The 26,013-nt window shown below is 36.6% G+C and overlaps 2 protein-coding genes across 2 annotated transcripts; both read right to left on the bottom strand.

Annotated features, from left to right (window-relative positions):
* Positions 1-9,268: 9,268 nt before the first annotated feature.
* On the bottom strand, positions 9,269-13,440 carry LOC115988927 (cysteine-rich receptor-like protein kinase 10). Its single transcript, XM_031112564.1, has 7 exons — positions 12,446-13,440; positions 11,187-11,321; positions 10,953-11,074; positions 10,553-10,763; positions 10,219-10,456; positions 9,924-10,074; positions 9,269-9,808 (listed from the first exon to the last, which is right to left on the bottom strand). Exons 1-7 carry the CDS (start codon positions 13,275-13,277, stop codon positions 9,479-9,481), a joined length of 2,019 nt encoding a protein of 672 aa, XP_030968424.1. The 5' UTR covers positions 13,278-13,440; the 3' UTR covers positions 9,269-9,478.
* A 7,000-nt stretch (positions 13,441-20,440) lies between these two features.
* Positions 20,441-24,351, bottom strand: LOC115988923 (cysteine-rich receptor-like protein kinase 10). The gene is made up of 7 exons (XM_031112560.1): positions 23,330-24,351; positions 22,585-22,722; positions 22,345-22,466; positions 22,050-22,260; positions 21,533-21,770; positions 21,130-21,280; positions 20,441-21,013 (listed from the first exon to the last, which is right to left on the bottom strand). The coding sequence occupies exons 1-7, from the start codon at positions 24,162-24,164 to the stop codon at positions 20,681-20,683; spliced, it is 2,028 nt and encodes a 675-aa protein (XP_030968420.1). The 5' UTR covers positions 24,165-24,351; the 3' UTR covers positions 20,441-20,680.
* Between the last annotated feature and the right edge of the window lie 1,662 nt (positions 24,352-26,013).

Genomic DNA, 26,013 nt, shown 5'->3' with positions numbered 1-26,013 from the left:
AATCACCTTCCATTATGATTTTAGAAAACCCATTTTCAATGGCTCTCTTAATGGCACAAAGTGCTACCTTAGCTTCATCCACTAGAGGACTACCTGGTTCAATTTGTTTTGCCTAAGCAAACAACAGTTCTCCTTTATCATCCCTGCCCACTATAGCTAGAGAAGTTTTTTCTTCTCTTACAGCTATATCAAAATTTAATTTAACCCACCCATATGGAGGAGGCTTCCATATTGCTTTCCTTATAGGGCTGTGAAGATTGTCTTTACAGGCTTGTTTATGTTCTTGATATGATCTTAGAATTTGTCTAGAAAGCTCCAAAGGATTGGAACTCTTTCCTTCAAACTTGGTTTTGTTCCTTGTCATCCAAATTTGGTCTAGGACTATTAGAGCATATAGCTGAAAATACTTTACATCACAATCATCTAGACCAAGCAGACCTTTAGGATTTAGAATTATCTTTATCCAGACAAAGATGGAAATGTTACCCATATTCTGAAGATTAAGAGGCTATGGAGCAAGGAGCCAGATTCGGGATGCCCAGTCACACTGAAGGAATATGTGATCAAGAGTTTTCGGGGCATTTTTGCACAAACAACAATCAATAGAGGGAATGGAGAACCTATTGTTTATAACTACACAAGTTGGAAGAACTCCCTAAGCTATTTTCCACAACAAACGTTTAAGTCTTACATTTGCTTTGAGCTTCCAAATATCTTTCCAATCTTTACTACTTCGATGTTGATGGGGGACTTGAGCTACTGATCTTAGAATATTGTAGGCTGATTTAACTGTAAATTCCCTTGATGGAGAGAGGCACCAAAATATTTGATCTTGTGAGGCTTGGTGTGATAGATGAATTCCAAGAATCCTATTAACTAATTCTAGAATAAAGAGTTCAACTAACTTACCCCTATCCCATTGGCGACTGTCTTGGTCTATTGGCCACCAAATGCTCAGTTGGAACAACACCACTTTTAACTTTAGGAGTGAAATCTAATTCTTCAGGGACCCAAGGATCATCCAAAATCCAAGTATTCCACCCACTCCCAATTTTATGACAAAGCCCTTTTTTTACCACATCTCTGTAGCCAAAGATACTCTAAGATGACCAAGAGATGGATTTGGGCATAGGCATCTTCATAAAATTCTTACCCGTCACATATTTCTTCTGAAACATCTTTACCCAAAGCTTCTCTGCATTACTAGCCACCTCCCAAGTTAATTTAGCTACAAGAGCACGGTTCATGTCCTTAGTTTTCTTTATCCCAAGACCACCCAATGCTTTTAAAGTGCATATAGAGTCCCAACTTTTAAGATAGAACCCATGATTTTTCTCATCACTACAACCCCACCAAAAATTCATGTTAAGGGCATCAAGTTTTTCACATACCTTTTTGGGGAGGAGTAGAGACGAGGCTTGAGAGGAGGGCATAGCTGCAGCAACTGAAGATATAAGGGTGGTTCTTCTGGCTTGGGAAAGAGTTTTCATTTTCCAACCTTGAAGCCTCTGTTTCACCTTTTCTGTGATTTCCTCTATTGCAGCCTTCTTTTCTCTACCCGAAACCATTGGAAGGCCAAGATACTTCTCTTTTTTGTTTGAGGCATTCATGCCTATCAAATTGGCCAACCACCTTTTGTAAGCTTGAGACATATTTTTGCTGAAAATAATTACAGATTTGAAGAAATTCACTTTTTGTCCAAGCCACTTTTCAAAAGTGTCTAGACAAACTTTTATCTGGTTCATATTCTCCTCATTTGCTTGGGTAAAGATGAATAGATCATCTACAAATTGCAGGTGGGTAATAGGGGCCAAGTCTCTCACCAATTTAAAACCATTGATTTTGTTAGAAGTAGCCTCCCTTTCTATAAGTTTTGATAGCACCTCAGATGCAAGAACAAAAAGGAAAGGTGAAAGAGGATCACCTTGTCTCAGTCCTCTTTGTGGTTTGAAATGCCCAAATGGACTCCCATTAATTAAAACAGAGAAAGAAGTAGTGGTAACACACTGCATCACCCATTGAATCCAGATTTAAGGAAAGCCAAAGTTTGTCATCACCATCATGAGAAAAGACCACTCTATTCTGTCATATGCCTTCTCCATATCAATTTTAAGTCCCATCCAACCTGATTTCCCTTTTTTCTTCTTCATCTCATGGATAATTTCTTGAGCCAAGAAAGTGTTTTCTTGTATTTTCCTCCCAGGAACAAAGGCCGTTTGCCAAGGGGAGAACAATTTGTGCAAAACTTTTTTGAGTCTATTCGCTAAAAGCTTTGAAATAATCTTATAAAGAACATTGCAAAAACTTATTGGCCGGAATTGGTTCACTGATGCTGCATTACTACCTTTAGGGATCAATGCTATAAAAGTGTGATTGATTTCCTTAAGAATATATCCCTTAGTAAAGAAACTATTTACTGCTTCTACAATTTCACCCCCTATAACATTCCAATAACATTTTTAAAAAAAAAAGCTGACATACTATCAGGGCCTGGGGCCTTATAAGAGCCTAGACTGAAAAGAGCATTCTTAATCTCTTCTGCTGATGGCATACAAGCTAACATCTCCACCTCCTCTTCTGACAGACTTGGAGAGATGAGTTTTCCAAATCATTTGGAACAGGGGGGGTTAGAAATAGAGAATAGGTTGATAAAATAATCCACAAAGCACTGGCCAATTTGTTGTCTCCTTATTATCCATCGGCCTTGTTGGTTTTTGAGGAAATCAATGGTGTTCCTTCTTCTTCTGATAATTGTGGACAAGTGAAAATATTTAGTGTTCAGATTAGTTGTGGTAAGCCATTTGTTCCTAGATTTATTCTTCCACAATAACTCCTCCCTTCTAAGCCATTCCTAGAGGTCTACACAAACACTAGCTTTAGCTCTCAAGTTTTCTTCAATGGGCTCAACATTTTGAAATTCTTTTAATTGATCCCAGCATTCACATATTCTGGTTTGTATATTACCAAACCATTCACGACTCCACCTTTTGAATTCTTCTTTTGTCTCCTTGATCTCTCTACAAACTTTATACATTGGGGTTCCCTATTGGCCTTTCCTCCAAGCCTTCTCTACCACACACACACACACACACACATACACACACACACACACACACACACACAAAAAAAAAAAAAAAAAAAAAAAAAAAAAAAATTTGCTTTTATCACGAGTCCAGGCTTCCTCAAATTTGAAAGGTCTTTTGAGATTCTTTTGCTCTCCTTTAGTAAATAATATTATCGGCGAATGATCTGAAGTTGAGGCAGGAAAGTGATAGACAGTCACTCTTGGGAACAAAAATCTCCATCTGTCATTTGCAAAGGCTCTATCCAGTCTCTCTTTGATATTAGCTAGACCTTCCCTCTTATTTGACCACATAAATGGATTACCTGAGAACATCATATCAATGAGCCCATTTTCCTCTATTACTGATTTAGGGCCTCCACTAGAAGAATCAGCAATTGGCGTTCCTCCTAATTTATCAGCTTGGGACCAGACTTGATTAAAATCACCCATACAAAGCCAAGCTCCATTGAAAACCTCCCTCATTTTGCTTATTGATTCCCAGAACTGACATTTTTCACTAAAAATTAGGGGCCCATAAACTAGAGAAAGAAGCCATGGTTCATTTACTGGGTCCGAAAAAACAAGACTGTTGATTATTTTCTTGCTTTTCAACGTCACTTCCATATCCGCTCCTAATTTCCAGCCAACAATCAATCCACCTTTTTTTCCTTTTAGATCCACAAAATCCAGATTATAGAACCCCATACTCCCCAAAAATTTTCTAGCATTACTAGTGGGAATTTTTGTTTCAGACAAGAAAATCACATCTGGGCAAATATCCCTTATTATAGCTCTTAAAGATCTTTTTGTTGAAGCTCGAGCCAAACCTCGACAATTCCATGCTAAGACAATCATGGCTAGGATGGGGGCATGGTAAGGCCCGCCTCCTCAGCCATTTTGGATTCGAGGGTGGAAGTAGAATACACACTAACATCATCAAGAGATCTTACCTCCTGTGTCATGCTTTGATTGTCTCCGTCATATCTTTCTCTAGCCAGCGCCTTGAGCTTTTTCTTTCTTATTGGTCTGACATTTCCGTAGGATCTTGGAGGTTGAGAGTGAGAATTGATTTTAAGTAGGCCAGATCCTACTTTGATTAGTTTCATTGGCTTCTCCAAAAATGGGCCTTCTTCAATATCCAATTTCCTTTTGTTTCCACTTTTCTTACATATTTGGCTATATTCCAGCCCATTAATAGCTTCATTAACCTTTTGTGGCTTTTTTTCCATTGGGCCTTCACTAGCCCTTTCAATATTTTTGTTGATCAAACACAAAATGATTTTTAAGTGTTTTAATTTTTTTTGGAAAGTGTTTTATTTTTTGCAAAAATGTCAAAAATTTCAAAAACAGTGTTGCCCTATTCTGGTGACTTGGTTGTGGGACTAGTCGCATGCCCCCAGTCGCGAGCTTACTCAATATGTTTACGCGACTCACTGGCGGGTCAATGTCCCAGTCGCGAAAAATACTTAGAAATTTTTTTCAAAAATATGGGTTTTGGAAGTTCTCACAATTCGGTTTGGCAACTTGTTTGCGGGAAGAAGCTTTAGTTGTGAGCTTACTTAGAAGTTTTCACGGCTCCCTTCGCGACTTTCTCGTGGGTGGACCTTCTAGTCACGAAAAACACTTAGACAAATTTTTCAAATTTTTGTCACAAGGTGTTTGGCGACTTGTCCGCGACTTGGTTCAGTCGCAAAAAATGCGTGTTTTACGTATATTGGACAGTTTTTAAAAACTTTTCAATTTTCCCTTGAACATTTGTGACTGTTCATTGTCTTCCCCGTTTATCACTCTCAAACTCACCGTGTCACTCTCGAAAAACCACCATTGTTGTTCATCATTTCTACTTCAATCTTCAAAAAAAAGGTATGGGTTTTCTTATTCTCACTAAGTATTTCATGTTTCTTGCCTTGATTTCTTTGATTTTTGAGTTGATGTTGAATTTTGAAAATACTGAGTTTCAAATATGGGTTGGGTTTATTTTAATGAGTTTGTTAAATGTATATTGCTGTCATTGAGTATATGATACTTGATATACATGTTTTTGTGTATACTTCTCATTTTTTAGTAGTATATCATGTTTGTGCTATGTTGTGCATTTCATGTTTGTCGTAGAATGTCACAATGACAGTTACTTGTGACTCTGTGGTGTTCATTGATTACATTGCACTTAGTTGTGCCTACATTGCACTTAGTTGTGCCTACTCATTCACCATATTTGCACACCACATGCACAAATGTTGCACATGGTAATTTACTATTAACTTGGTTCATGTACTGTAGTTGAGTGATATCTCTTTCTAAATATCAATGTGCACTTATTTCATTGACTAACTAGGATCTAATTAAGTTGATGTTTGTGTCTCGTGGTTCTGCACTTGGTTCTCTGCTGTGTGTATGTTCTTTTGCAAATGTCTCGACATTCCTCTCGAGGAAAAGAGCTTGTGACTGATGTTCCATCATCCCCTGTTTCGAAACAGACTTGTCGTTCGTCTCAAGACTCAAACAGTGAGAGATTCAGGACTCCTCTCGATTCACAAACACATTCCAGCATTTTTGTGAAAGCTCCTACTGTGGTGGAACGAGTGGTCAAATTTGATACCTTGGGAACTACATTTATTCCTAGGATATTTGAAGCAAAAGATTGGGCTAATCTGTTTAGGAACTTCGAGGACCCGATTGATGAATTGGTAAAGGAATTCTATTCAAATGCTTGATATACCGAAGTCAAGTTGAAGTGTTGGGTACGAGGAAAAGAGTTCACCATCAATCCAGACTACATTGCAAAGGTTCTTCGCATCACTAGACTGGAAAATGTAGACCTCACTCTGTATGATGATAGATAGTTTTAGGTACAAGACATTCTTCAAGTTCTCGAGCCTGACCATGAGGTCTCAAGCAAAGGCACATCCATAGACACTGCAAAGTTTGCACCTGAATTGACAACTCTCAAATTGATCATGTTCTTCAACCTCTACCTACTCTCGAACACCACTTTCATCAACCTTGGAAGAGCGCAATTTCTATGTGATCTCATCACTGGAGTTCCAATTGACATTTGTGCCCACATTTTTCAAACCATTAGGAAAATAGTAGCTCGATCAGCAGCACGAACATGCCTCCCTTTCTGTAGTCTTCTTATGAAGATCATGGTCCTTAAAGGTGTTCGTCCCCCAACAGATGGAAAAATATTGACTCGTCTTCTACCATTATCCATGATATCTCTTTAAGCAAGTAAGAGTCACTTCTCTAAAGCACCTAAGAGTGAACCTTTCCTTCATGCCGCTTCATCCGATCATGGCTCCGCTACACTTGTGCATATCGAGATTGCTTCTCCCATTACTCTTGTGCCACAGACAACTAGCACTCAGCATGAACAATCCAGCCATCAAGATGACAGGTAGGGTGTTTTGTTTACGAGTTTACATCAGCGTATTGCCAAGTTTGAAAAAGTTCTCTTCTCCACCAACAATCAAGTTCAAATGCATCTCACAACCATTGAGACACAGTTAGATGCTATTCAATAAAAGCTGGAGGACAACCTTTAGCTATTTGTGCCAAAAGGAGGGAGAAATAGCATATAGTAAGGGGGAGAGCAACACAAGAAAAAGGAAATGTGCATAGTGACAGGGGGAGCAAAAGGAAGCTGATACATACACTCACACATACTTTTGGATAGCCTAACAAACTTTTGTTTTGCTAGTCTAGTTTATAGCTATTTGCTTACAGTTTTTATAAACTCTTGGATATGATTTCAGTGCTTGTGTGGATATAGTTTTAGTGTTTGTGGTTAAAAGCTTTTGGATCATTGGTTTATATATATATATATATATATATATATAAGTTTTTTATTCAATTTTAGTATTTTGTTTTGTATCCTTGCTTTGTAGCGTAGTACTTGTTGATTAATGTTATGCATTTTCTTTAAGTACATCACTCTTGTGCCCTTTGTTGAATTTTATATCCTTAATACAATTACCTTGAGTTGTTGCATTGGTTGAGTGTTAGACATGTAAATGATACTTTGCATTGAGCTTATTAGCTTGTATGTCCGGATGTTCATTCCCTGTGTGAATGAGCATTGTGGCCACTATTTATAGTGATTGTTCGTTTTTGGTCAAGCTATGGTTTATTGCTTAGTTTTATTTTACTTGATCGCATTGTGCATGCTCCATATGCATTACAAGTTTTCTACATATAATGATCATATTGTGTTGTTGATTTTTCAGGAGATACTTGTACTTGCGGTTCAAGAGCTACACAGATTCTAAAGTTAGGTGTGAGTGCGTTTTGTTCAACTGTTCCCAACTACTATGTGTAAGTCTAGAGTTTGTTTTAGGGTTTGTCACGGAATAGCCAAAAGGAGAGATTGTAAGGTTGAATTTAATCAACCATTTTGTTGGCTTTATTCCGTGCCAAATTTTCTTGTAATTTAGCATTTAGAAACCCTGTATTTAGGTGGGAATCATGTAAAGGTAGTGTGTGTGAGAGTGTGAAGAAAAGCTCAGAAGTGTGCAACTTAGCAGGGCCTCGTGACTAGATCTCGCGACTGGCAAGTCGCCAAAAGAGGCACCTGTGTGAAGCATGCAGATGAGCTAAAGTCGCGCCAGCTGTTGCACTACAAGACAAAAGTTCCAGGCTGGCCAGGCAATTAGCTCACGATTTGAACTCGCGACTCAATCTAGTCGCGAGGCCAAGTCGCTAAACCACTCTGTTTAGGAAAAATTGACCTTTCACATTCCAAACACACACCAGTATAAATACCCCTTATATCCACGAAATGTAGAGAGCTTCCAAAGAGAATTTTGAAAGAAAAACCTTAAAGAAAAACAAGATTGACTCATCCACAATCTTCATCTTTTGATTCTTCAAATTCCTCTACTCTCACTATCTCCATCGTTACATCATTGAGAGGTACATTGGCCAAAACATTTTCTCACCATACCCATATCAGTGAGGAGACTATTTGGTGCTTGGGAAGCAGTTAGGAAGGGACCAATTGATATTGGTTGATGCTATGGGCTATAGCGGAATCCGGTAAGTTAAAAAAAACAAAGGTTCGGCGTAACCTTGTTGAAGCAAGAAGTTTGGAGGGCTTAGGTACACTGGGTAGATTAGGCTCAGAGGGTCTTCTGCTGTTCATATATCCCAACTTGATTCTCTAGTAGATTATTGACCGCTTGGAGGCCAGCGGAGAGGTTTTACGTCGAGGATTTCAGTTTCCTCTTCGATAACACATCACTGTGTTGTCTTTGTGTTTGCGTCTTTCTTCCTTTAATCTTTGCCATTTAATTTTTGCTGTGGTTGTGATTTTATTTGGTTTAGATTGTTTTATCAATTCTATGTTAAACTTATGTTCATATCCTGCACACATACATTGTTTAATAATAAGCTTGAATTTGTAATTTGTAATTTGAGGGTCTAAATGTTCAAGGTGTTCTACACACTAATTGAACATTCCAAAGGAAATATTCAAGCATATTGTGACCAGAGACATAAATTGTTCTAGTTCATCTTATTCTCTGTAGAAGCTACTGCGTCTTTACGCTAAGGGTTTTGTGATCAAGGAGTATCCTGATCTTCATTGTTGGATGAATTGAAAAACTTTGTAGCCAACATCTTCCTCAAGTTGGTGTGTTAGTCACGTACTGGGATCCATGCATCATTGGTTAGTCTCATACTAGGATTCGAGCATTGAATTGAGAGATTGCCACTACAATACAAGTCCAATTGGATATTGGGGTAAAGGTTTAATTGTAGGTTGGTATTGGGTACTGAGATTCTTTTTACTTGTAACCGCTTGTGATTGATAATAGTGGATTCTCGGTAGTGGTGACCTTAAATTCATCCGGTAGGGATTTGTCTAGGTGGTTTTCCCTATTCGTAAACAAATCACTTGTGTCAAATTTATTTTCCGCTATATTTAGTTATTTGATGATTTATTTATACTACCACGCTATTGCATATTAAATTGACTTAATTAATTAACTTGGATAATTTAGGGTCAATCTATTTTTGGCCTACCAATATTTAACATTTTTTTGCATATTTGAGCTCTGGTATTTATTTCATTTCACTATATTTATTTGATGTTATTTTATTTGCCAAAAGAATGGGACTGCAGATTACAAGAGCCTCGTTGGTTTTTAACTGATTCAAAATGAAATAGTTTTGGAAACTATTGACTTTAATTGCAACATTCTTAAATAATTGAAGCCCATCCCATTTATTCATCTTCAGAGCAAAACTATAATATACACCAAACATACAGAGGATTTGGATAGATGTTCGAACTGAACTACTGAGCACTCTAAACATATTGAATTTTTATTCCATAAGCAAATGTAATATGCAACCATAACTCAATTTTTTAAGACTTCATCACTTGGTAAACAGAGACTTAAGTTGGAAATATAACTATCGAGGGTCTAATTCAGTAATGGATGCTTCATTAACAGACCACGGCATTGACTTGTTCGTAGATTGATCTGATGATTCCAGGCCCTTTATTGGGATGTTTGTGTCTGTTTTGGTAAAAAATGCTGGCTGTTGAGGTGCTTGCAGTGAAACTGAGCCGCTTGTAAGTGTGAGAACTATCGTCGCCATGGTGGGTCTGTCAGCTGGATCTTCTTGAACACATAATAAACCAATATGGATGCATCTCATGACTTCATCTCTAGAAAAGGAATCTCCCAAAGCTGGATCCAACAATTCCAAAGGCCTACCATCCCTCCAATGTATCCAAACCTGCATCAATTTATCATGTTGTGTTCAGAATGCCACACTTCTCTTCTAAGCAACTTGGAGAAGATGATATAGACATTAAATGGGAAAATATTTACAACATCAATTTCACACTTACATAACTCAAGAGGTCCTCAGCAACTTCTGATTCATAGAAATTACTGTTCTTCTTGCCAGTGATAATCTCTAGAACCAAGACACCAAAGCTATACACATCCGACTTCACAGAGAATTCTCCATGCATTGCATACTCTGGAGACATATAACCACTGCAAGGCATCACCAAGAACATAACAAAAGTTAATAAGAAGCCAATATCCTTATTCTCACGAGTCTAATTATTTAAGTTGAGTTCATAGCTGACTCCTGACTGATTTCAAAAATGAGGTAATGCAAAAAATTTCAGAACTTACTATGTCCCCACAATTCTACTTGTGTTTCCTTGAGTTTGATCAACTCCAAATATCCTTGCCATGCCAAAATCTGAAATTTTTGGGTTCATATCTGCATCCAATAATACATTGCTAGCTTTGAGATCGCGGTGTATAATTCGAAGTCGAGAATCTTCATGTAGATATTGGATTCCCCGAGCAATCCCGCCTATTATCTTGTAACGCCTTGACCAATCTAGTAGTCCCTGTTTTTTTGGGTCTACAAGTTCATCAAAAATTACTTCATGTTAGGAATAAACGCTTAATCAAATGATTCTTAATTACTACTTTGTTATCATAATTCAAATGGACAAACCATATAGAATATAGTCAAGACTCTTGTTGGGCACAAATTCATAAACAAGTATCTTTTCTTCTCCTTGCAAGCAAAAACCCAATAGCCTTGCTAAATTTCTGTGTTGAAGCTGGGCTACCACAACAACCTCATTCTTAAATTGTTCTGCACCTTGTCCTGAGCTTTTTGATAACCTCTTCACAGCTATTTCTTGTCCATTAGGAAGTGTACCCTGAGAAAATACTTTAACCAATCCTTAGAATAGTTTACTTTGTATAATTTGAAAATTTCAACATCAAAATGTTGTGAACTTTAAATTACTCATATTTTTATGTGTTTAATTTTTTATGCTTACCTAGTACTGCCCTGTAAAATAGCATGGTAATAAAAATAAAATAAGTGAAGTATTCTAATTGCATACCTTGTAAACCTGACCAAATCCTCCTTCACCAAGCTTGTTATCCTCTGAGAATTTGTTTGTGGCACTTTCAATTGTAACAAAATCAAATTGCAAGGACTCTACAGTTGTAATATCATTGGCATCTACAAATGCAAAGAATATACGTGAGATATTACACTCCAAAGAGCATTGTATTTGGACACGAGGACATAAAAGACTGCATATATCCAATTTACTTATTCTGTTATTCATTACCATTTTCTCCGTCTACAGCTTTGTACTTCTTTCCTCTCCTAATTAGGAAACAGCAGCCCACAACGAATAGAACCACAGAAGCAGAAATTGGAGCAACGATGGCAACTAGTTTTGATGTTGACAGTTTGCTTTTATCTGCATAAACAACATCGTATGATTACACTTGGTACAGCTCAAATTCATTGTTGATTACCATATGTTTCAGACATGCTCAACAATACAATGGTCAGAGATGATAAGCACTTACTTGAAAATGATTAAGTTGCACTGTATAATTGATAGTCATAGTGATCAGTTTTTTTTTTTTTAATTCTACATTCTCCAGTTAAATGTACATAAGAAATAAATTGTCACAATAATGATTGAGTGACTAGATTCACCATTTCTTATCAGCTTAAATTTCTAAAACATGTGGTAGTTTATCACAATATAAGAGCAGGTAGGAGTATATATTCCTATTCCCTCCCTCCTCTTCAAGTACCATGTGGGCACACGCATTTTATTTTGTTTTTTATTTTGTTTTTTTTTTTTTTTTTTTTTTTTTTTTAAGGTAAATCAAGTTGTGCACTACGGAACAGAGGAAATGGTCCAAAAGACCATCAACCACTAAGAATCACAAAAACACATAAAAAGAATGTAACCGTAGGTTAAAATAAAAACAACTAATACTCATGAACTAAACATTTTAGTATTCAACCTTGTCAATTTTTATTTTTTAATTTAGAGTAAATAGAAGTTTGTCCAAATAAAGAGGATTTGAATTCATGAAACATTATGTAATTCAATTTATCATATCAAGTCAACTTTCACTTCAATTTTTCCTCGTTTGTCTGTTGTTGAATTTTGGTACAACTGATCTGCTATATAGAATACACATATTGGCGGGGTCCAGAACCTACAATAGTATAATGGACTCTATAATCAAATGTCGAAATACAGAAACACTTGCTTATTTTAAAGATATAATTTGTTGTTTATGTTATCAGTACCAGTCATAATTGCAACCACTCATGGGCACGATCATCACATTGTACTTAATTATTCCATATTTCTTAAAGATAAAGAGAGTGATTCACACCAAAACCTAACTGATAGAGAATACATATTATTATAGACTACTGTACTATGAATAAGATAAAGCTCTTCCAAAAAGCAAGCTGTGAAATGTTGACATAAGTCAACGCCACCAAATAGCATTAACTAATACTAATCAAGAATGAAAAAGAGTTCAAATGGGATTAATGGGTGAACCACCTTACCTTTTGGTCCACTCACGGAACTTGGACTTGGAGGTGGTGAAGATTGAACCCCAGGTGAAGGTGTTGGTGCAGTGGCTACCATACGGTAAAAAGGGTACAATTCGTACCTAACGCTGCAACTGGGAAAAACAACTCTACCCCCTTGTTTTCCACTACAACACCAGGGAAGAAGCTTTATAGCATCCAAAAGACATCTACTACAATTGGCGCTGGACAGGTCCGGTGTACACTGTACAAGGTTGTACAGTGTTTGAAAAGCAGATATGTTCACTTGACTGGTCCCAAACTTTTTAGCACCTGTTGGAACACCCGAGGGTGTTTTATTTGCTAACTCAATCATCGAAGAGTTCAGTAATTGATTAAACTTGGCCTGATCAGTAACATTCTGAGTGTTTAACAAACCGAACTTTGGTTTTTCATCCACTTGTGAAAAGAAAGACCGATTCGAGTAACGCAAAATGCACTCATCGTACCATGTGATTGCAACCTTTTCTCTTGAACACTTGCTGGTTATTTCTTTCACTGCTGCGACCACGCAGTCTCGGCAGACTTGAGAGGTTACATCACCGCGACAATTGAAGAGACCGTAAACAGGGTTGGAGGTGTTTTGGCCAATCGTGGCGTTGTAGAATTCGAGGTTTTGAGTGGTGTTGGAGGAGATTGAAGAGAGGAGAGACTTGATATTGGTTTGGTAGAGGCTATTGGAGCTGAAAGTGGAGTTTTCACATACGGTGTTGAGATTAACTGGGTCAGCAGCATGAGAGGTTAGGCTGAGGAAGCTGAGTATGGAAAGGAACAAGATGGGAAAAGAGAAGGGATTGAAGGAAGTCATTTTGTTGAATTAATTTCTTCCTCTCGGTATTTATGCAGAGATTTTTTTATTGTATCAGTACATGTTTTGATGAGTATGAATGGGATTAGGTTCTTGTTAGAGGATAGGTACGAGCAATGAAGATGTACAGTTTGCCTTTAGGATGAGGGCGTCTCTTAACTAACGGAATAAGTCTTGTGCCACTTTAAGTGGCACAACAGATGCACAACTTGCAAGTCAACACGTCAACCAATTCTGCCAAAAAAACCTTTAGTGCTGTGTCGTTGTTACCGATGGGGTCAGATGACTGTGGGGATGAAAACAGCAGTGTGACCAAAACAGACGTCGACTATTATGTGTCCATTTGGATTCCACTGAAGCTAGTCTGCGTTTATAAAGTTGCGTTTTCGTTCTTTTTTTTCTTTTCCATACGTTTTGGAGTAATATAGTTATTGTTTATATACTGTTTATTGAATAGTAATCGTAAATGTTGACTTTTTTTATCGTGAACAGTATATCTGTATACTATTTACGGATCCACAAATTATACTTTTCAGTAATTTTTTTATTAAAAATAGGTCCCACGGAACTATTCACACATTTAAAAATTATTTTACTACAGTATTTTCAGTTTTCAGTTTTCAATTTCAGCAAAATAAGTTTTATCCAAATAGACTATATGAAAAGAGTAACCATAGATATTATCGAGCATTTATTATTGTAGTAAAATTTTGATATTATCTTTATGAAATAAATAAATAAATAAAAATGTAGACTCAATTATGTTTGTTTGTTTTTTTTTTTTTTTTAATAAAAAATTTGTAAAAATATCCATTAACTTTTTCCAGTTAATTTTTCCAATAATATTTTTAGGATTTGAGCTCTTTGAGCATCCACAGTTGGAAATTTCATCCTATCCTATTTTACCATCTCAAAAAATTACTTTATCAATTATACAATATCATTTTACAATACACCTAACATCCCAATTTCTATTTTTACCTATGATATATTAAAATAAGATAAATTACAGAATAAAATAATATAAACAAATAACTCTCTCTTCTCTCTTCATCTCTATTCTCCCTCACTCTATTTTTCTCTCTTTCTCATCCACCCACCACCAACCTAAACCCAGAACAACCACCCAACAATACACGCCTTGCTGAAACTTGAAAAAAAGCCTTCATTTTTTTTTCTCCCCCATGCCAATTCAGCCATACTCACAAAGAAAGAAAGAGCAGAGATAAAATTCAGCCACCATCCATATCAAACACATACCCAATTCAGCCATACCTACTGGCCAGCAACCCAGCCACCAGCCACACGCCGGACCCACAAATAACGCCAGAAAATTTTTGCCACCATCGCAATAAAATCTCATCAATAAACCCTAAACAAAAAACTAGCAATAAAATCTCAGCAATAAACCCCAAACAAAAAAAACCAGCAACCATAAAAATTCAAAGATAAAAAAGCTAGCAATAAAATCTCAGCAATCCCTCCCTCTGAACGATACAGACCAAAGTATGATCCTCACTCCACGATAGACCGATCAAGCGACCACCGAGGTTCTTCCAAACGACGTCGGAGAGAGAAATGTTTATTGGTGATTTGTTTATGCTACCACGCATTTGCATGTTAATTTGATTAATTAATAAACTTGGCTAATTAATTAATTAATTTATCACAAGTGGTCAATTCATTTTTGGCCTATCAAGTGGTATCAAAGCAGGCACACTCTGATTAGATTTTAATCTTTGTTGTGTTGATCCATTAACCCCTGTTGTCATGGATAGAGGACAGTCTTTAATCATACATTCTTTATTTGATGGCACTAACTATGCATACTGGGAAGTACGCATGAGAGTTTTTTTTGCAGTCTCTAGATGAGAAGGTGTGGCAAGCTGTTGAGATAGGCTGGACCAAGCCAAAGGAAGCGCCAGCCGATTGGGATGAAGCCAAGATCAAGACAACAAACTTCAATAGTGGGGCATTGAATGCTTTGTTCAGTGCAGTCACTAATGAGGAATTCAAGAAGATATCCTCCACTGAAACTGCAAAGGAGGCATGGACCATCCTCCAGACAACCTACGAAGGAACTAAGGCTGTCAAGGATTTGAAACTTCAGAAACTCATTACAAGCTTCGAAGAGATTAAGATAGAGGAGGATAAGTCGTTCGATGAGTTCTATGCCAAGCTCAAGGACATAGTGAACTCAGCTTTCAATCTTGGGGAAACCATCCTTGAACCCAAGATTGTGAGAAAGGTGCTCAGATCTCTGCCTGAGAGATTCCATGCCAAGATTACAGCGATCGAGGAATCAATGGACATTGACAAGATTCCTTTGACAGAGTTGGTTGGTAATTTGTAAACTTATGAGCTAGAGTTAACAAGGATTGGTAAGTCAAGCAAGAGCAAGAGCATGGCCTTGAAGGCTAAAAGTAGTGACATGGATGAGTCTTCAGACAATGAAGATTCTAAGATGAAGTCCTACATCACCAGGCAATTCAAGAAGTTCATGAAGAATACCAATGGGAAGGGCCTCAACAAGGACCGTAGGCAATCCAGTTCTTCCCAATTCAAGAGTCAAGACAAAGGGAAGAAGGATGCTAGGGATGGCGGTTAGTACATTGTTCCCGTAGGACCTAAGTGCTTTGGGTGTCAAGGTTTCGATCACATGAAACAGGAGTATCCTACATGTTAGGTTCTAAGGATTAGGAACTAATGTATTAGAACTCTAATTTGTATTATTGGCAAACCATGATTAAAACAGGTTTTAGTCTTGTTTAGACTTGCTCAAAGTATATACGTTTTATGTAAAGTTGGAATCGAGTTACTGCAGAATTTATTGTGCAATTCTGTTTGGCTTGATTGATCGAGAATTAGACTCGATCGATCAAAACATGGGTAGAATATTTTTCTGCAGAATTTTCTAACTCAACCCAAGCCCGTTTGACGTGTAGGGTTTTATGTTTTGTCTTAAATATAAAAGGGAAAACCCTAGTCACGTTTTTTGTTGTCCATTATATTGTATGTGTGAATCTTTTGTGAGATCAAGAGGTGGTTGTCTTCACACATATTTACAGTTTCCAAGATTCAAGACTATGTCAAGAACTTGGTAATCGATTCAGTTGCTACATTAAAGAGTTTAAAAAAACACAAGCGGGTGTGCTTGTATTTGCTAGAGAATCCAAGAAAGAATGAGTCTGTGGTCTCAAAACTTGCACTTAGTCATGTCAGTAAGTTTTTACTGGTAGGTAACAATAGGATGTTAATGGTCTAAGTCCTATTATACAACTTCGATTCTTTCATAATGGATTTAAGTTTACCTTAAGGATAGCTAGGTTAAGGTTTACCGGTTTGGTTTCCTGGGTCATCATATCTTTGTGTTCTTTATATTCCGCACTTTACATTGATATGATTATATGATTGTATTAACTTAGATCTGAAATTTGGACTAAGTAATCACTTAGCTAATTTACTAGGTTAATTCAGTTGTGTTTTAAGGGGTCTAAAAATATACAAGTGGTATCAGAGCAGGTTGCTCTTTTTGTTGAAAATCTTTTGATCTCTGAACTGATCCTTGACCCCTATTGTCATGGAATACGGTCACTCCCTTGTTATTCCACCTCACTTTGATGGGAATAATTATACTTATTGGAAAGTAAGGATGAAAGTTTTCCTGAAATCTATTGATGAGAGAGTCTAAAACTCCATTGAATATGGATGGGAGAAGCCCACTACTCCTGTTAGTGAGTGGCAAACTTCTCAAAAAGAAGCAGCCGCGTTCAATAGCAAAGTTATGAATGCCATCTTTAACGCTGTTTCTATGGAGGAATTTAAGAGAATTTCTAATGTTAAGGGTACTCATACTGCTTGGAATATCCTCCAAACTGTGCATAAAGGCACAAAGGCTGTTAAAATTAATAAGTTGCAGCAATTAACTTCTATATTTGAAAGCATTAGGATGTCTGATGATGAGTTTTTTGATGAATTCTATGCTAAACTCAATGATGTTGTTAATTCTGCTTACAACTTAGGTGAAATTTATGATCAACCTAAAATTGTTAGGAAGATTCATAGATCTTTAATTGAAGATTTTAGACCCAAAGTGATAGCCATCATTCAGCTATAGAAAGAGTCAAAAGATTCATCCTCACTCATTTTTAGCTCCTCAAACCAAGTGGTCAACATTTGCAACTTGGTGTCTTTAACTTTCTTCGTTCCCTTGTACGTGGTCTCCAATATCTGTCATGCCTTCTTGGCAATGGTAACGTAAGAAATCCAGTGGAACTCATCTGGAGACATGCCACAAAAAATAGCGTTAAGTGCTTTGCTATTAGCATTTGACACCGCGAGGGTTGCCTTATCCCATGTAGATTTGGCTGCCTCCGGCTTTGTCCAACCTATTTCAACGGCATCCCAAACAGCCTCATCTATTGAACATAGAAATGCTCTCATCCGCACCTTCCAAAAGGCATAGTTGCTACCATCAAAATATGATAGAACATTTAAAGATTGAGACCGATCCATCTCAATATGGGGTCAAGGATCACACTAAGGTAATGAAACCAATATAAGTGAACCCGCTCTGATACCAATTAAATGTTCAAAATGTGTATAAAACACTATGAACATTTAGACCCCCAATTTCCAAATTATCAATTCAAGCTTATTATCAAACAATTAATGTGCGGAATATGAGCATAAGCATATAACAGAATTGATAAACAATCTCAACCAAATAAAATCACATCCATAACAGAAATTAATTGACAAATATTAAGGGAAGATAGATGCAAATACAAGGACAACATAATGATGTGTTATTGAAGAGGAAACCGAAACCTTCGGCGTAAAACCTTTCCGTCGCCCTTCAAGCGGTAAATAATCCACTAAAGAATGTAGTTGGGATACATGAATAGTAAAAGACCATCCAAGTCTAATCTACCCAGTGTACCTAAGCCCTCCAAACTCCTACTCCATTTAAGTTATGCTGAACCTATTTCTTCTTTAGTTTACCAGATTCCGCTATAACCCATAGCATCAACCAATATGAAATTGGTCCCTTCCTAACTACTTCCCAAGCACCAAATGGCCTTCTCATAGATGTGGGTATGGTGAAAAAAGGTTTTGGTAATGTACATCTCAAGGATGTAACAATGGAGAGGGTGAGAGTAGAGGAATTTGAAGAGTGTCTATATTAAGATTGGGGATGAGTCAATCTTGTCTTTCTCTAGGGTTTCTCTCTCAATATTCTCTCTGAAAGCTCTCTACAATTCATGGCTATAAGGGGTATTTATACTTGTTTGTGTATGGAATGCGAAGAGTCAGTTTTTCAAAACAAAGCTGGCTAGCGGCTTGTCCTCGCGACTTGATTGAACCGCGAGTTCCAGTTGTGAGGTAACTGAACGGCTAGACTGGACTTTTTGTCTTGTAGTGTTACATCTGGCATGACGGTTCAGCTTCTCTGCATGCTTGGAACGTGTGCAACGCGAGCTACTCGCGAGATCCAGTCGCGAGTCCCTAATTCTTTGCACAATCCTGAGCATTTCTTCACATTTTCTTATACACTACCCTTACATAATTCCCACCGAAATACAGGGTTACTAATTGTTAAAATACAAGAAAATTTGGTACGGAATAAAGGCAACAAGATGGTTGATAAAATTCAACCTTACAACATCAATGCTAATATATTTAACCTAAGTCACTTTAATTGGAGAAAGAAGTCAAGGAAATCCTATCTATTTCCAATCTAATTCTAGTGCTTTCTTTTTCTCTAATATTTTTTTATTTTGATATAAGACAATAATAAAGTTCATCTTAGATAGTTATTATTTCAAAGCCTAGGAGAAAGGAGTAGTTCTGTTATTAGAAAAAAGGCCATAAAATTCTATGCATTGGCTTCTTAGGCCAAAAAGGCACAAAAACAACAAGTATACTTTGTAAGAATAAATTATTAGATCTACCACAATGATTGCTAACACAGTCCTCTCTGACCTTCCAACCAATAAAATGTTGTTATTTATGCAAATGTGACATCACTTGGTAATTTTTTATTCCTTGTGCTGATTAGAAGGTTCACTCACACATTTACATAGATGATCATCTCATTAGTTGAAAGGACTACATCGAACTAATAATTTCTCCTTATTCGATTTGATCTTAGACAAAAGGTTCACAAAAGTAAAAGTTGGCGTTTACAATCGCGCAATGAGGAAAGGCTTTACTAGAGGTCATTTGGAGAAAATAATTTTGCCACTCAAACGGTGTTCTTCAACTTCTCAAAAAAAAAAAAAAAAATTGCCATAAGGCTGGATGAAGCTGAACACTGATAATTCGGCTAATGGGAGTCTCGGTTTGGCAAGGTGTAGGGGTGTGATTAGAGATGATGCAGGGTGGCGGATTGTTGGATTTAGCAAGTGTATCGACATCACCAGTAGCTTTGTTGTAGAATTATGGGGGCTTAGGGAGGGACTTATCTTGTGTTGCAATCTTAATATTACTTCTCTTGAGATTGAGCTTGATGCCAAAGCTATTGTGGACATTTTAAACAAGCCATCCTATGTAAATAATATCATTTCTCCTATTTTGGATGATTGCAGGTTGTTGTCTTCCCGCATTCCTTAGATTCGTGTTAAGCATTGCTTCCGTCAGGCGAATAAGTGTGCAGATAGTCTTACTAGGATGAGTTTTAGTTTAGATGGTGATTTTTCTTCTTTTCATGGTCCGCCTGTGATGTGTTTGAAGATGATCTCAATGGAGTAACAAGATGTGTCATGAACCTGATGTTCTTATTTAGTTGTTTTTAATGAATTGTCTTTCACCCAAAAAAATAAAATAAAATAAAAATTTCTCAAAAAAAAAAAAAAAAAAATACTGGAGTTATCCATAACACCTCACTAATAAATGATAAAAGAAAATGAAAATGAGTATAGGCTCCTATTCCTCAAAATACTTGTCTTCTTGTGACAAATATCTAAGAGACCAGATGTATAAATAGAATTCCTCTTAAAAAAAAATAGTGCAAAGATTATAAAACATTCATTATAAGGTGTGTCTCAGAAATTTCTCAGTCACCATCAAATTTTTTTTTATAAAAATGTTTATTATAATATGATGTGATAGCAGGTCGATTTTAGAAGAGACCAGTTAAAATACCTCATCCTCCACCATGATGAGAATGGAATATTGAGGAAGTGCCATTCACCCCCATCCAAAATTAACCTACCATATGAAAAATACAATTGACACTCAACTTTGATATCGTACTGATGTCAGTTCTAATTAACAGGGAACTTATATTTACGATTGTTTACAGTTTTCAGTCCACAAACAAGGGCTATCTGAGAACCGGAATAGAAGTTCCACCACTTGCTAATACATACTGATTTTGAAAAGCATCTTGTCTAGTCAAACTATCGAGGATATATTTCAGTGAATGATGCTTCATTAACAGACCATCCTTTTGATTGGCTTGTATGCTGATCAGACTCAAGCTCCGTTATTGGCTTGTTTAGCTTTGCTCTGCTTCGATGCAAAAATGCCGGTTGCTGAGGTAATGGTAGCGTAACAGAATAACTGTTAAGCATGAGAGCTATTGTTGCCATTGTAGGTCGATGTGCAGGATTTTCTTGAACGCATAACAAGCCCATATGGATGCACCTAATAACTTCATTTCTTGAATAAGAATTTCTCAAAGAGGGATCCAACAATTCCAAGGGTGTTCCATTCCTCCATTGTTTCCAAGCCTGCAGAAACTCGTTAAAAACGTGTAGTTCATCAAGTTCATCTTTCTTCCTCACAACCAAAGAAAAATAATTTCATTGTAAAAGTGACATATTTAAAATATCTGATTCAAACTTACATAACTCAATAGGTCTTCAGCAAGTTCTGATTGATAGAAATGGGTATTCTTTTTGCCACTTATAATCTCTAGAACTAAGACTCCAAAGCTAAACACATCAGACTTCACAGAATATCGTCCATGCATAGCATACTCCGGAGACATATAACCACTACAATCAAGAACCATAAAGAAACAGCCTTAAGTAAAATAAAAGAAGGAATTTTTAGAGGGTCAATCATAGTATCACATCTGTAAATTTTGGAACATCTCAAGCTAATCAATCTCCTAAGATAATCCCTCTCACAGCATTGCTATTTACACAAGGCAGAGCATGAACTGGTGGTGTTAAAGTACATCTATATTTCATTTCTGTCACTCTCACATGTTATAAGAATAAATAAATTTGTGATTAAGAACTTACAATGTTCCAACAATTCTATTTGTATTCGCTTGAGTTTGATCTACTACAAATATCCTTGCCATGCCAAAATCTGAAATTTTTGGGTTCATATCATCATCTAACAAAACATTGCTAGCTTTGATATCACGATGAATAATTCTAAGTCGAGAATCTTCATGAAGATAAAGAATCCCTCGGGCAATTCCTTCTATAATCTTGTAACGTTTTGACCAATCCAATTCTCCTTGCTTTGATGGCTCTATAATTTTTTCATAATTAAATACTCAAGTTAGGAATGAGATTCAAATGGACAAGGAAATATTCTGATTCAATTCAAAAAAAAAATTTATTATCATCTTAGAATTTCAGCTCCTTGGCACTGATTCAATTTGTGAGAAGTTCAAGACAAGTGAATTTTGAAGGATATGTGAGTGATCGGTATCATGTACTCTGATACTAACCAGTAACCGTACATACCTTAGAGACACAAAACAAAGAAAGAAAAAAATAATTGGATTTAAGTTCAGATGGGCCTAACCAAATAGAAAGTAATCAAGGCTTTTGTTGGGAACATATTCATAGACGAGTATCTTCTCTTCTCCTCCCAAGCAAAATCCTAATAGTCTCACTAGATTTCTGTGTTGAAGCTTGGCTACCAATACAACCTCATTCTTAAATTCTACTGCACCCTGTCCAGATCTTACCAATAATCTTTTCACAGCTATATGTTGTCCATTCCGAAGGGTACCCTGAAAATATATTTGAACCAAGATTAAACAATCTTTTGTGTGCATAAAACTCTCATTGACCGTCAGTATGAACTTAATTTTTACCATGTAAACAGCACCAAATCCTCCTTCACCTATCTTATTATCCTCTGAGAACTTGTTTGTAGCAGCTTCAATGATATCTAAGTCAAACTGCAAGGACTCTACATTTGTAATTTCGACTCCACCTAAAAAGCAAAGCAGTAAATATAAAGATTTTTTTAAAATAAAAATTCCAATTGCGAATTGTTTATACCACAAAGACCAAAAAGCAAAGTGATTAAATAATAATCTTTTATTCTTCACCATTTTCGTCTGGTAAAGTATTATACTTCTTCCTTGCTCTCCGACAAAAGAAGCAACAGCCAATGAAGAGAAGAACCACAGAAACAGCAATTGGGATAACAATGGCAACAATTGTTAGCGACGACAATTTTTTTTCTCCTGCATACAACGATATGCATCATTTACTTTAGAAAGTAAGACAGTTCATCGTGATCCTTTAATATTAAAAATAACATTATATATAATTAGTAATAATAAACTAGAAAAATGATATGTCCCAATTAGTAATAGCCCAGCCAATTAGTCAGTGACAGCCCAGCCAATTAGTAATAGTTAAAGAATGAAGCAGGAAAAAGACCAATAAAAATTCTGTCCCAATTATATCTTCTTCTTTCCTAAACTCTGGTTATTTTATATTATAGCAACAAACCAGGAATTTAATCAATAAGATTCCTATTTTATCTGTCAATAACTCTTAGCATGAGGTGCATCAAAACCTCAATCTAGTATCATGGGTATCATGCCAGGATTCCTCCTGTATTTACTCGTTGTGTAAGACAGTAAGACTAAACAAATTAATAATTCTGGACACCCAAGATAATTGTTTAAAATTTAAATAAATAAATAAACCATCTTCAATAGCAGAAGATCGAGACAGGACCATCTCTCAACTCAACTGCAAGATCCAATTAAGGCCTCATAGGGTCTGAAATTCTTAAGAATCACAGATCTGGAAAACAAAATAAAATGTTCTTAATTATCGTACCTTGTGGAGCAAGCGGAGGAAGTATAGGCGAAGCAGATGTGATGTTGTAAAATGGGTACACTTCATATCTAATGTTACAACTTGGGAGCACAACTCTTGCACCTTGTTTTCCATTACAACACGTAGGAAGATCTCCTATGGCACTTCGAAAACACCTGTAGCAATCAGACACAGTCAAGTCCGGCGTGCACTGCCCGAGACTATACAGCTTCTTTGAACTCGTAACCTCATCTTCCTCCGTCGCAAACTTCTTGCCCGAGTTAGAGTTCGACGCTTTCGTCGCCAAAGAGTTCATCGCGCTGGCCAACACATCGTTAAACCGATCACTCTCCGCCTCTGTGATATTCTGCGAACCGGGCAAGTCAAACCCAGGAACTTCGTTGATGGTAGCGAGGATGGATTGGTTTGAGTAACGCAAAATGCACTCATCGTACCATATTATAGCGGCTTTGTTTAGAGGACACCGCCGTAATAGCTCTTGTTTTGCAGTGGCAACGCAGTCTTGACAGACTGTGGTGTTGACGTCGCCACGACAGAGGAAGAGACCAGAGACCACGTCTTCGTCAGGAGTGTTCCCTCCAGCTGAGGCGTTGTGGAATCCATTGCTGTCTGTGGAGTTTGAGGTAAGAGAAGAGAGGACGAGGTTTAGGTTGGTTTGGTAGGTACTGTTGGCGGTGAACAAGGTTGTGTTGAAGCAGTAGTCAGCGCTGTAATTGGGTGCTGATTCTGTACTACTGGTGAGGCTAAGCAAGGTAATTAGCCAAAGACACAAAAGGAGCCTGGGAAATTTGAAAGAACACATTTTGGTTACCTCAATTGCAAGGTCACCTAGCATTTGTTCAATTTCATGTTTGTTTCAATTTTTTTTTTTTTTTTTTTTTGGGGGGGGCGGGTGGGGGCGGGGTAAGTTGCATAAGAAATAATATGATGAGGATATGGGTGATTGATGGGTGGTAACGGTGGTTCAGGTGGACTCTCCAGACTCTCCAGAGGCAAGTCAACAAAAGCAACTGGCCTAAAGAAGTCACAGTTAATGGGAGAAAGTATGTCAAGAAAATCGTATTTTTTTCCCAACCTTAATTACCTAATCCTAGTGCTTTCTTTTTCCTTAATAATTTTTTTTATTCTGACGTAAGACAATAATTAATAAAGAAAATATTATTTGAATAATGGATTATTATGAATTTGGAATTTTGGATAGAATTTCAATGGCAGACTGGCAGTACAGGAGAAAGTATTAAAAAAAAAAAAAAAAAAAAAGCCGCACTAAATCCTGCGCGAGGCCTTTTAGGCAAAAAAAAAAAAAAAAAAAAAAATACAAAAACAAGAATACAGTATTTTCTGTGTTCTATTTTATATTTTATCAATTACAACTTGTAACGTATTTATTTGACTTTCTTTATAAAATAGCAAAAGCTTAAAATTTAAAAAACAAAAACAAAAATAACAGATGACAAGTTGTGATTAGTGAAATATAAAATAGAATATAAAATGTGGTAATGGTACGTAGGATTTGTATTCCAAAAACAAAAGTTAGATGACTTGAACTTGGCCTAAAGGTGCACAAAAGTAAAAGGCATCGTGCATAGTCATGGGTAATATTTTAAAAAATGCTAAGATCACAATTTTTACCATAATTTGTTCATGTAACAAGTTGTGAGTAGAGTAAAAACGATGAGTTTACAACTCTACCACGGTTGTACCAAAAGTTGTCATCTTAGCATTACTCTAATCCTTTACTAAAATGCATAAGTTGAATGTTGCATATCACTCACAACATGTGACCCAGACATCATGAGTGAGCAGACATAGCATATCCTTTGTTTCTTTACGATGGATTACTTGAAAATATAATTTTGTAACTGAAGTACGATGTCCAATATATTATATACAACATAGTAGTAGCATCAAACAAGAGGATTTTATCCGTAAAACTTGCAATTGTCCACTTAACTTGAAGACCTAATGAACCTACTCGACCCAAATCGACTTGTTGGGATTCAAATGGTTTCAATGGCAAGAGGTAGTTGTAGGTAGTTATCCTTGTCCAAAACTCGACTAAAATTGGTCGAGTGTCAAATTTACTCTTTAGGAACCAATGGAACCCAATGTTTTCAATATCCTCCTCTTCCTCCTTTTTCTAATGATTTATCTTGCCAAATCTAGCATAGATCTCGAGTTTTTCGACAATATCTGGTGACGATCACTTCTCTTGCCATTTTACTGAATTTGACTGCCACCCATCAAGACCTAAGCCATCCAAACCACCATTCATTTTGAGTCAACCATGACTTTTGTTCTTCCCCACCCTAAATGTTTGAGTCGAGTTCATGCTGTACATTTTTAGACTCCTAAACATAAGTTGTTTAACCTAGTTATTTAGCCAAGTGATTATTAGATAAATTATTTAGTTCTAGGTTAACACAATAATATCATATTATGCAAATAAAGTGGAAATATAAAGTATACCACAATATGATGACCCAAGAAAACCTAAACGATAAAAAACTTGAGGAGGATTTAACCTAACTATCCTCAAGATAAAAATAGATCCAATATGAAAGAATTGATGTTTTACAATAGAATTTAAACCACTAATATCCTATTGTTACGTCAAGTAGAAAACTTACTACCACAACCACGTGACAGCTCCGAGTCCACGGACTACTTCTTTCTTTGATCTA

This window comes from Quercus lobata, chromosome 5 (genome assembly GCF_001633185.2).
Source record: "Quercus lobata isolate SW786 chromosome 5, ValleyOak3.0 Primary Assembly, whole genome shotgun sequence".
Classification (NCBI taxonomy): Eukaryota; Viridiplantae; Streptophyta; class Magnoliopsida; order Fagales; family Fagaceae; genus Quercus; species Quercus lobata.
The sequence above is the reverse complement of the archived record's forward strand: the minus strand, read 5'-3'. Positions and strand labels throughout refer to the sequence as shown.

Excerpts from the sequence above, each read along its gene's own strand:
- LOC115988927 (XM_031112564.1), bottom strand. The coding sequence starts at position 13,277 with ATGACTTCCTTCAATCCCTTCTCTTTTCCCATCTTGTTCCTTTCCATA. Across the intron at positions 10,764-10,952 it reads GATTTGGTCAGGTTTACAAG|GGTACACTTCCTAATGGACA; the intron begins GTATGCAATTAG and ends GTATTTTCTCAG. Across the intron at positions 10,075-10,218 it reads AGTAGAATTGTGGGGACATA|TGGTTATATGTCTCCAGAGT; the intron begins GTAAGTTCTGAA and ends GATGCCTTGCAG.
- LOC115988923 (XM_031112560.1), bottom strand. The coding sequence starts at position 24,164 with ATGCTAGGTGACCTTGCAATTGAGGTAACCAAAATGTGTTCTTTCAAA. Across the intron at positions 22,467-22,584 it reads TACTTTACCAGACGAAAATG|GTGGAGTCGAAATTACAAAT; the intron begins GTGAAGAATAAA and ends TTTGCTTTTTAG. Across the intron at positions 22,261-22,344 it reads GATTTGGTGCTGTTTACATG|GGTACCCTTCGGAATGGACA; the intron begins GTAAAAATTAAG and ends ATATATTTTCAG.